The 11,947-nt window shown below is 45.6% G+C and overlaps 1 protein-coding gene across 1 annotated transcript in view; it reads right to left on the bottom strand.

Moving 5' to 3' along the window:
• Positions 1-10,840: 10,840 nt before the first annotated feature.
• Positions 10,841-11,947, bottom strand: part of LOC311247692 (complement C1q-like protein 2) — a 25,039-nt gene continuing 23,932 nt past the window's right edge. Inside the window, exon 7 of the mRNA XM_084338701.1 lies at positions 10,841-11,243. Coding sequence (XP_084194827.1) covers positions 10,957-11,243 — 287 coding nt within the window. The 3' untranslated portion in view covers positions 10,841-10,956. The remainder of the gene's footprint in view (positions 11,244-11,947) is intronic.

Genomic DNA, 11,947 nt, shown 5'->3' with positions numbered 1-11,947 from the left:
TAGAATGATTATATGGTTCTGATATACTTTAGAATAATTCTATGGTTCTGATATACTTTAGAATGATTCTATGGTTCTGATATACTTTAGAATGATTCTATGGTTCTGATATACTTTAGAATGATTATATGGTTCTGATATACTTTAGAATAATTCTATGGTTCTGATATACTTTAGAATGATTCTATGGTTCTGATATACTTTAGAATGATTATATGGTTCTGATATACTTTAGAATGATTCTATGGTTAGGGTTACCACTCAGCTTGGTGGTGTTGTGCAGAAGGACCGATGTGATGGCAAGTATAACTTTTATTTTAAGTGTTCACTATGAAAATGGCCTGGTAGAGAAAAGAATCATCTGTATTCAATATCCTTGATTTTTTTTAATAGACTCAATAAAAAACACCCTTTAATATATCCCACAAGCTTCTCTGAGTATTCTTCGGTAATCATCTTGTGTGTATCTGCGCGTATTAGGGAAGAAGTTGTGAGAAGTTGCATAGTGAGTTTCTAGGGGTGGGTGGGAATCACCAGTTTCATCACGATACGATATTTGGCAATATCACAAAGTCTGCCACGATGCGATTTGATTCAGGTGCCTGCGATCGATATGAGATGATGATGTATGCCCATTTAACACAATCAGTAACATTTAGATAAACTAAAAAAAGGTAACCAATATAATTTATTTGTATTTTTTAGCTTTTCCAGACAAACAATATATTGTTTTTAATACAAATAGACCTGTTCACTGTAAAGTGCCACGTTTTGATATGTTGAGCTTTAAACTTTAAGTTCAATTTATTTGTAACTAAAAACACAACCCCCCCCCCCCCCTCTCCGTAACCGTTCCTACAACAATTTGTTGATGTTGCATGATCATGTATACATTTATTATTATAATAATAATAATAGATTGAATTTGTAATGCACTTTTTGTTCGCTGGGATCCCAAAGTGCTACACTACAGGGTTAAAGCGTAGTTAAAAAAAATTAAATAGTTATTAGTAAAACAAATAAAATAAAATACAGAATAAAAATAAGATAAAAATAGAACATAGTTAATTAAAAACATAGTATATAAATAAAAAAAAAACTGCACAAGAAAATTAAAATAAAAAGCTAACAGTCAAAGGCCTTTTTGAACAGGTAGGTTTTCAGGCCTGCTTTAAAAGAGTCCAGGCTCTGTGGTGCCTCAGCTGGATGGGGAGGCTGTTCCACAGGCGCGGTGCAGCCGTGCAGAAGGCTGGGTCACCCATGGTGCAGAGTCGGGTACTGGGGACCTGAAGGAGCAGGCTACCTGCAGATCTGAGGGTCCCCCAGGGTGCAGAGCCGGGTACTGGGGACCTGAAGGAGCAGGCTACCTGCAGATCTGAGGGTCCCCCAGGGTGCAGAGCCTGGTACTGGGGACCTGAAGGAGCAGGCTACCTGCAGATCTGAGGGTCCCCCAGGGTGCAGAGCCTGGTACTGGGGACCTGAAGGAGCAGGCTACCTGCAGATCTGAGGGTCCCCCAGGGTGCAGAGCCTGGTACTGGGGACCTGAAGGAGCAGGCTACCTGCAGATCTGAGGGTCCCCCAGGGTGCAGAGCCGGGTACTGGGGACCTGAAGGAGGAGGCTACCTGCAGATCTGAGGGTCCCCCAGGGTGCAGAGCCTGGTACTGGGGACCTGAAGGAGCAGGCTACCTGCGGATCTGAGGGTCCCCCAGGGTGCAGAGCCTGGTACTGGGGACCTGAAGGAGCAGGCTACCTGCAGATCTGAGGGTCCCCCAGGGTGCAGAGCCGGGCACTGGGGACCTGAAGGAGCAGGCTACCTGCAGATCTGAGGGTCCCCCAGGGTGCAGAGCCTGGTACTGGGGACCTGAAGGAGCAGGCTACCTGCAGGTCTGAGGGTCCCCCAGGGTGCAGAGCCGGGTACTGGGGACCTGAAGGAGCAGGCTACCTGCAGATCTGAGGGTCCCCCAGGGTGCAGAGCCTGGTACTGGGGACCCGGAGGAGCAGGCTACCTGCAGATCTGAGGGTCCCCCAGGGTGCAGAGCCTGGTACTGGGGACCTGAAGGAGCAGGCTACCTGCAGGTCTGAGGGTCCCCCAGGGTGCAGAGTCGGGTACTGGGGACCTGAAGGAGCAGGCTACCTGCAGGTCTGAGGGTCCCCCAGGGTGCAGAGCCTGGTACTGGGGACCTGAAGGAGCAGGCTACCTGCAGATCTGAGGGTCCCCCAGGGTGCAGAGCCTGGTACTGGGGACCCGGAGGAGCAGGCTACCTGCAGATCTGAGGGTCCCCCAGGGTGCAGAGCCGGGTACTGGGGACCTGAAGGATCAGGCTACCTGCAGATCTGAGGGTCCCCCAGGGTGCAGAGCCTGGTACTGGGGACCTGAAGGAGGAGCAGGCTACCTGCAGATCTGAGGGTCCCCCAGGGTGCAGAGCCTGGTACTGGGGACCTGAAGGAGCAGGCTACCTGCAGATCTGAGGGTCCCCCAGGGTGCAGAGCCTGGTACTGGGGACCTGAAGGAGCAGGCTACCTGCAGATCTGAGGGTCCCCCAGGGTGCAGAGCCGGGTACTGGGGACCTGAAGGAGCAGGCTACCTGCAGATCTGAGGGTCCCCCAGGGTGCAGAGCCGGGTACTGGGGACCTGAAGGAGCAGGCTACCTGCAGATCTGAGGGTCCCCCAGGGTGCAGAGCCGGGTACTGGGGACCTGAAGGAACAGGCTACCTGCAGATCTGAGGGTCCCCCAGGGTGCAGAGCCGGGTACTGGGGACCTGAAGGAGCAGGCTACCTGCAGATCTGAGGGTCCCCCAGGGTGCAGAGCCGGGTACTGGGGACCTGAAGGAGCAGGCTACCTGCAGATCTGAGGGTCCCCCAGGGTGCAGAGCCGGGTACTGGGGACCTGAAGGAACAGGCTACCTGCAGATCTGAGGGTCCCCCAGGGTGCAGAGCCGGGTACTGGGGACCTGAAGGAGCAGGCTACCTGCAGATCTGAGGGTCCCCCAGGGTGCAGAGCTGGGCACTGGGGACCTGAAGGAGCAGGCTACCTGCAGATCTGAGGGTGCGGGTGAAGGATTGTGGAATGATGAGTTCCTGAAGGTAGAGGGGTGCGTGTCCGTTTATGCAGTTATGGGTGAGCGTCAGGATTTTGTAATTGATTATGTATTATATTTTTTATGTTTAAAACCTCTTAACACTTTGAATGCCCAACCCGAGTTTTCTCGGGTTTACCCCCCGTGGGTTGAATGCCCATCACGAGAATTCTTGGATTTTTTTTTAATTAGCGATCTGAATTCATATTTCATCAACCTAGTCTACCGTTGGTAATCCTGCCCCGCCAGGCGCTCAGATGTGGAAAAAAGCGCCCCCTATCGTCTCCCAGATGGTAATTCACCCTTTTGTATTGGACTCAATGAAAATGCATGGGGGAAAAAAAAACCCGGACTCCATATTTTACTTCTCACGCATGTAACCGGGGCCGATCAGCTTCATGATGGACCCTCAGCACAGCGTGGTTACTGTGTTTTACAGTATACGCGTGGGATCAATAAAAGGATCGATTTTTGGAATGGTCGATCAGGAATTGGAATAATCCATTTGGATACCATCTGATCTCAGGTAAGTAATCTATTTTACCAGTATTAGGATAATCGGACCTGTTTTCACGGAGATATAAGCTTTCCCCCTATATGTGATATGGCTGTTTTGACTGCGAGTGATCAGGAAATAAGAGAATCGATTTACAGCTTGCGGCACCAGCGTGCATACGTACACATAATACTATCGATAATCTAGCGTTTATTTGAAAACGATTCATAAATAGGCCGAACAATGACAACGTTTTAGAATATTCCAGTAAAGGGCGATTATCATGGAATCTCTTATTTTTTTCTGTGAAAACGAGGGCTTTTCAAAATGCTATAAAACGGAAATGAACCGATAAAAAAACAATCCGCTTCGACAATGTTGACTGGAAATGGGTCATTGATAAGCGACGGGCAGATTAGACACATAGCCATAATTTAAAACATAGATTAGGCGATATTAACATTAACATTGAAGCGGATGGTGGGCATTCAAGCACTAAATGTGCGCCCCCTGCTGGGCATTCAAAGTGTTAACATGCAACGTACCGCATGTGGACCCTCTTGAGGACGATTTTGCCACTGGTACTTTGGCAACCACTAGCGGCTCAGGTGTGCATATTTTGTAATACAATATATATATATCGAATTAAAGCCCCATTTGTTGCCTGTCGATAGCCCTTTCAGGTGACAAAATCCGTTCAGTGGTTCTCGAGTTACATGCCGATATTTGAGGCTTGCGCAAAGTACACGGTATTGCGCAAATACTACTCCCGACTCTTGGGGCTCTAGTTCCGTCAATCTTTGGCGATCTCGAAAATGATTGGAAAGGGTTGTAGCCAATGAGTGTGGCTTTCCAATGATACCCCACCTGGGGATGTACGAATCAGGGATCTAGGTGAAAAGTTACGAGCGAAAACAGGAAGAGAAAAAACGCAGAATGAATTGAAGTCTATGAGAAAACGGCTTTTCTTTTGTACACAGTTGAGCAAAAGTCACTCCTAATCACTCATTTCTGAACGGATCTTTGTGAAATTTGGACATGTACTTTTTTTTTTTTTTTTTATTATCTTTCTTCCCCTCTTTTTCCCGATTTTTTTCTCCCATCCCACCCTTCCTGGTTGTTGCGTACTTTCCCCTACTGTTGGTCCGGGAGACCGGAGACTGTCACATGCTTTCCTCCGACGCATGTGCAGCCTGGGGCAGGCCAACCTGGCCGCGCAGGTTCTCACCGGGGAGAGTGTAGCGTGTGGGAGGCCACACTATCTCTCCTTAGTTCCTACCCTTGCTGAGCAGGCGCCCCGACCGAACTGTAGGGGTCGCTGTCCACAACGCCCAGGACCCACCCTTCAGCTTTCCCACCCTCTGATACAGCCAATTGTATCAGCGTGAGAGGACAGCCAAGCTGATAGCAACGCCGGGAGCTGGATTCGAACAGGCAAATCCAGTGTCTCCCGGTGTTGGTGACGAACGTAATCTCCGCTACGCCACCTGCCCCCCCCCCATGTACTTTTTAAGCCATATGAATTTTTTGGGAAATACTACTTCTGGACTACTAACTACTACAGAAAAACTTGAGTAACAAGTTTTTCTACAACTCAAGTTCAGACCTATGTTACTCTATTTCATTAGCACTAAAGGTGAGTTTTCCTTATTGTATAAGAAACTTCAGAATGTCATCTTTCAAAAGAGACCAGGCTGATTGATTGATTGAACATTTTATTACCAGATTGCAGAATGGGTACAATACAGTACAGCTCAATACACACATTGTTAAGGGGATGCAGACCAGAGAAAGACTTTCGTCTTGTTTACATCAGGGTCCCCATTTTCAATTCATCATAATATATGACATACATGACAAACAGATGGACGGTACTGCTACATCTATACATTTATGACATACCAGATTTACAAATACAGTACTGTTTGTGATACAGAAATAGTCTAAAAAAGAGAGTATACATTTGACGTAGAAACTACATTGGACGGGGGGGGGTATTGGGTAGGGTGGGGGGGACTACATTGGATTATCGACAAAACCTTACTTGGTCCCAAGAAGAGGGTCTCATGTATTACTGGGTTAGGACATTTACTGTACATTGGAGGGGGTTGGGTTAGGACATTTACAGGGGGCAGTTTCGAATTGCAGTCTCCCGTAGGTGCTCCTTGAGAGTGGTTTTGAAGGTGGGTAGTGATTCACATTCCTTTACAGCTGTGGGTAGGGCGTTCCACATTGATGTGGCATAATTGCGAAACGTGGTTGTGGTATTCACTGACCTTTGGGAAGTATTTTGACATGTACATGGGTACCTTAGTGGTGTAGTGTATCTTGTAGACCAGGCCCATTGCAAGTTGCTGTACTCTGTCGTCTACTCTAAGCCATCCTAGGTTGGCAAAGTGTGCAGGGGTGAGGTGGGTTCTAGGAGTAAGGTCAAGCAGTAGTCTGACCAGTTTGTTTTGAGATGTTTGCAATCAGCAATAATGTCGCGCTCTCCAGACTCCACGACGAGGTAAATAGAATCCAAGCGGCGAACGTTAACGCCGCCATTATAGTGGTGGGTGATTTCAATAGCGCCAATCTGAGAAAGGTATTACCTGACTTCTATCAGCATGTGACTTGCAACACCAGAGGCGGTAACATCTTAGACCACTGTTACACGCAATTCAAGGGTGGCTACAAGGCTCATTCTGCTAGTGGCTTTGGTAAGTCTGATCACGCGGCCATATTGCTTTCTCCAAAGTACAAACAGAGAATTAAAAGTACTCCCGTAGTCTCGCGAGAGGTGCAGAAATGGGATTTGACGTCAGAGGAGACGATCCGGTCAGTGTTTCACTACACAGACTGGAATGTGTTCCGCGACACAGATAACATTAATGTCTACACGGAGACAGTGCTGGACTATGTTTGTACTAGGGTGAAAGAAACAATCCCCACTACCAAAATGAAAGTTTACCCAAATCAAAAACCCTGGGTAGACAAATCCGTCCGTGAAGCTCTGAGAGAGCGCACCAAAGCATACAACGACGGCCTAGTGGCAGGCAACATGAATGACCACAAGGTGGCGCGATACAACGTAAGGAGGACAGTGTCAGAGGCCAAACGGCGCTACAGGGATAAAATTGAACTCCAGTTTGAACAAGCTGACTCTAGAGCTATGTGGCAGGGGCTCAAAACGATGACAGACTACAAAGGCGCCTCCCTCAAACTGAACAGTGACATCTCCTTAGCAAATGACCTCAATACCTTCTATGCGAGGTTTGATGCTGGTAATAACAACACCAGCTCACAAGCCTCGGCAATGGGGGGGGGGGGGGGTCGGCTGCTGATGGAGGCGCAGTGTTCAGGGTAACAGAGCATGAGGTGAGGCGGACCTTTAAAAAAGTGAATATCAGGAAGGCAGCAGGTCCGGACGGCATCCCCGGCCGCGTCCTAAAAGTCTGTGCCGACCAACTGGCCCCAGTATTCACTGACATATTTAACCTGTCCTTAGAACAGGCTGTCATCCCCACCTGCCTGAAGAAGTCCACTATTATCCCTGTACCCAAAAAATCCAAGCCTGCTTGCCTCAACGACTACCGCCCTGTAGCTCTCACCTCCATAGCCATGAAGTGCTTTGAGAAGCTAGTAAAGGGCTACATCTGCTCCTCCCTCCCCATCAACATGGACCCCCTGCAATTTGCATACCGCCCCAACAGGTCCACGGAGGACGCCATAGCCCATGTGCTGCACACAGCAGCATCACACCTGGACAAGAGGCAGGGGAACTATGTGAGAATGCTATTCATCGACTACAGCTCGGCATTCAATACCATAGTCCCCTCCATACTCATAGCCAAGCTCAGGGACCTGGGCTTGAACTATGACCTCTGCCAGTGGGTCTTGGACTTCCTGACGGGCAGACCCCAGGTGGTGAGAGCAGGCAACTGCACCTCCTCATCCATCACCCTCAACATAGGGGCCCCCCAGGGCTGTGTTCTGAGTCCCCTCCTCTACTCCCTGTACACACACGACTGTGTGGCTCAGCGGAGTAGCAATACAATCATCAAATTTGCTGACGACACAGTGGTGGTGGGCCTGATCTCTGCCAACGACGAGAGGGCCTACCTGGAAGAGGTCAAGGTCCTGGCGGGATGGTGCCAGGAAAACAGCCTCTCCCTGAACGTCAGCAAAACAAAGGAGATGATTGTGGACTTCAGGAGGTCGGGGGTCAAGGACTACAGCCCCCTCAGCATCGACGGGGCACCGGTTGAGAGAGTCAACAGCTTTAAGTACCTCGGAGCCCACATATCCGAGGACTTGACATGGACCACACACATTGACAGTGTTGTGAAGAAGGCACGACAACGCCTCTACTTCCTCAGGCGCCTAAGGAAGTTCCAAGTCAGTCAGAAGATCCTTAAGAACTTCTACTCATGTACAATAGAGAGCATCTTGACTGGCAACATCACCTCCTGGTTTGGGAATAGCACTGCACAAGACCGAAGCAGACTACAAAGAGTGACCTGTTCAGCCGAACGCACAATTGGAGGGGGGCTCCCCACCCACCAGAACATTTACAACAAGTGTTGCAGGGGCAAGGCTAAGAGAATCATTAAGGACTCCAGTCACCCGAACAACTGCCTCTTTGAACTGCTGCGGTCAGGCAAGCGATACCGGAGTCTCAAGGCGAGCACAGAAAGACTCAGAAGAAGCTTCTATCCCCAGGCCATCAGGCTGCTAAACGAACAATGAACACTACACAACAACAACCATCAAACGCACATAGCACACACATCCACACGCACACACTCACTTTAAACAAACACACTGTAGCACCCACTCCACACACTTTATAGCACACACTCACTTTAAACAAACACACTGTAGCACCCACTCCCCACACTTTATATTTATTGATGAAGGATTGCACTACAACTCGTACACCTTACTGTAAATTGTACCTAAATTGTACCTCATCCCATTTCTGCTTTGCACTATATAGTACTGTACATTAGTACACTGCATAGTATTGTATATTATATGGTAACTCAGTTACGTCTATTCTGCATCGAACATTGTACATATGTCTATACTGAACACTGTGACCTCATTTTCTACTTCTAAATTACATGCTATACTATGTTATTTGATACTATCTTGCCTAGCACAGTCTCTGGAGCGTAACAGTAAGAAGCATTTTGTATGAAAGTATTCTGTATGACAACTATTAAAGAAACTTGAAACTTGTAATTTTGTTTTTAGCGCCTTTGAGGTGCTTTGGTACCATGAGGTGCAAGCATAGTCATAGTACCCTTGAATGAGTGCTCCTGCCAGAGTCTTCAGGGTATTCTTGTTTACCAGAGACGAGATCCTTTAAGAGTTGTCATGTTAATCAGAAACAATAAGCAATGTGTGGAAAGAAACAGATTTGATACAGTTTAATCTTTATCAGGAGGAATGGTTTGTCTTTCTTAGTGAGTATCCCATAATCTCCCCAACAGAATTGCTGTAAGGGTCAATGATAGTCCTGTTGGTAAAACTGTCTAACATTTTGCTAAAACGCACAACACAAATGGCAGTTGCTTGCGTGTCTTTGTGGTCGTATCTTACACCTACTATTACAAAGTAATAACTGGCAACATTACAGTATGAACACACGCTGTTGTAATGTTGAATAGACAAAGAGAGCGTCACATATCACTTGCATTTCATGGTTTATAAGACTGCATGTGCACACACACACACACACACACACACACACACGCACACACACACACACACAGCTATAATGACAGCTATAATGGATTATAACATTATGTTTATGTGTATGGTTATACACAACATACATAACAGTGTATTAACCATGAGAAGGTCTCTTTACAAACTGAGCAGCACATTAGTTACACAGTGTTCCTGGCTCCAGAAAGCACAGATTAATCAAAGCTAATTCATTGCCTGTCTCTCTCTTGTGACATCACTAAGGGCAATCATTCAGAACAGCTTGTTTAGATCACATGTCATAACATTTCAGAATGCAAAATCCATACAAAGACTAAGCAAAACCCATTTCTATAATACTGTAATACAGAGTAATGGATGGTTACTTTTACTTAACAGTATAGACTTAGACCGTGTGCGTGTGTGTGTGTGCGTGCGCGCGTGTGTGTGTGTATGGGTGTATGAGATTTATGATTGATACATGATTAATTTTTCTCTATTAGAAAAGCCGAAATTGCTTCTATGTAACAAAAATGCAGAAAATCACATGGCTCTATGTAGCAAATTTTAGTATTAGTATTGTATTTGTATAGTATAGTATAACATAGTATAGTATAGTATAGTATAGTATAGTATAACATAGTATAGTATAGTATTAGTATAACATACACTGTAAAAAATAAACGTTTTTTCACGGGAAATTCACTGTATTATTTGATGTATTTGATTTTACTGTAATTTGACAGTAAATATTTGGCAACCATTGATGCCAGACATTTACCGTTTTCTTGCAGCTTTTTTTCTTACAGTGTATAGTATAGTATAGTATAACATAGTATAGTATAATTGTATATAGCATAGTATAATTGTATAGTATAGTACAACATAGTATAGTATAGTAAAGTACTCAAACCCTCACAGGGCTCCTCGTCACAGTGGGACAAACATATTTGTCAAGTTTGGTGCAAATCAGACAAAGCTTTAACAAGTAATCAAATAAACGACCAGTATGGTGGACTTCATACTGTAGGTTCTTATGGCAAATATGTTCATTAATTTAAGAGCAGCATCTTTGTGACTGTATTAGTAACGGGTCAGGAGATACACCCATTTGGAAAGTGAAGGTTTGGCCTGATGGCGGCACTCGAGGAAAAGTCATGGAGTGAACTAAACCAGTAGGTTTCTTCCTTGGGGTCATGAATGTGCACACAGATCATTTGATGGCAACATTCATTTTCAAGATATTTTGTTCACAAACAGACAGATGTGGGTGAAAACATAACTTCCTTGGAGGAGGTAATAAAAATCATCTGGATGTGTCAAACCACGTGATAATGTACTTATATTAAGCAACAGAGAAAGATGTATCAGTACTTGAAATGGAAAGAATTGCTCACATTTGATCAGAAGCCAAGAATTGTTTAAAGAGCCATTTCTTCATAAAAATCCACTTTATTTTGTATTTGATAAAGAATCTGCAAATCTATGATATACATGTACATACACAGCCCAGATGGAAGACTGGGCCAACCATATACATAATAAAAAGAAGTGTCCTAATAGAGCTTTTCAAATGTATAAAAGGATGTTCATGAAATTATCTGTAATGTACATATTACATGGTGCAGGACACTGAACAAATGCAAATGTAAACAGAAATAATAGTACTGTTCCATTTTCCTCGTCACACTGTGAACAACAGATGGCCACTGAAGGTACTGAGGTGATCCTGCTCGTCATAGATCCAGTGAGTTGCCTTGAGCTGCACAGACACCTCATCGCCTGCCTCTAGTAGAAGTGAGGCTCCATTCGAAGTGCTAACAACAACACCGGTAGGTTGTTCTGCATATGCAGCGACAACATGTTGACCATTTTTAACCAGGTTAGCCCCTGATGCACGTGCTGATGATGCCACACCATAGATGAAGAAATTGAACAGGTAGACGCCCTCCACTGGAGCCGTGAAGACGCCTGTTAGAGAAACAAGATCATCAGTGTCCGCTCCTCTAATCCAACTAACAGAAAAATATGAATTGTTATTTACGAAAGCCCTTAACATTACCGGACCCATACTTCCATTATCACGGTGCATGATAAACTAAAAGTAATTTATAGTAAATTAAAGGAGCAATAGGTGCCTGTTGATTTTTGGCAGAATATTTGTAAATCCTTAAACTGAATTCGACAACGCCCTTCTTCCCGATCAGAACGCATCAGGACGCCTCCAAAGCCACGCCCCCCGCTAGGTAGCTACAGCAGGCAGCTGTGTGTCAGCAGCAGCAGCAGGCCTCTGTGTCACACGCACAACAAGCACGCCTGTCACTCAAGGTCTTGATAGACAGCTCGCTCATTCCAATCCTTTGACTTGGTCGTTCATTTGATTGGATCTTGTTGTTTTAGCTCCTGCCCCTTACCAGAATGACAGATCTTTCTCATTTTGGTCTCAAACGTCTTATTTCTTTAGTACTATCCATTACTGTCGAGATAAAATAAGAAATCTAACATGTTGCCAAAAATCAGTGGTCGCCTATTGATCCTTTAAGAGTTGTCGTGTTAATCAGAAACAATAAGCAATGTGTGGAAAGAAACAGATTTGATACTGTTTAATCTTAATCAGGAGGAATGGTTTGTCTTTCTTAGTGAGTATCCCATAATCTCCCCAACAGAATTGCTGT

Source organism: Notolepis coatsorum, assembly GCF_963971535.1.
Source record: "Notolepis coatsorum genome assembly, contig: SCAFFOLD_263, whole genome shotgun sequence".
Lineage (NCBI taxonomy): Eukaryota > Metazoa > Chordata > Actinopteri > Aulopiformes > Paralepididae > Notolepis > Notolepis coatsorum.
Note: the sequence above shows the minus strand (reverse complement) of the source record. Positions and strands in the feature narration are given on the sequence as shown.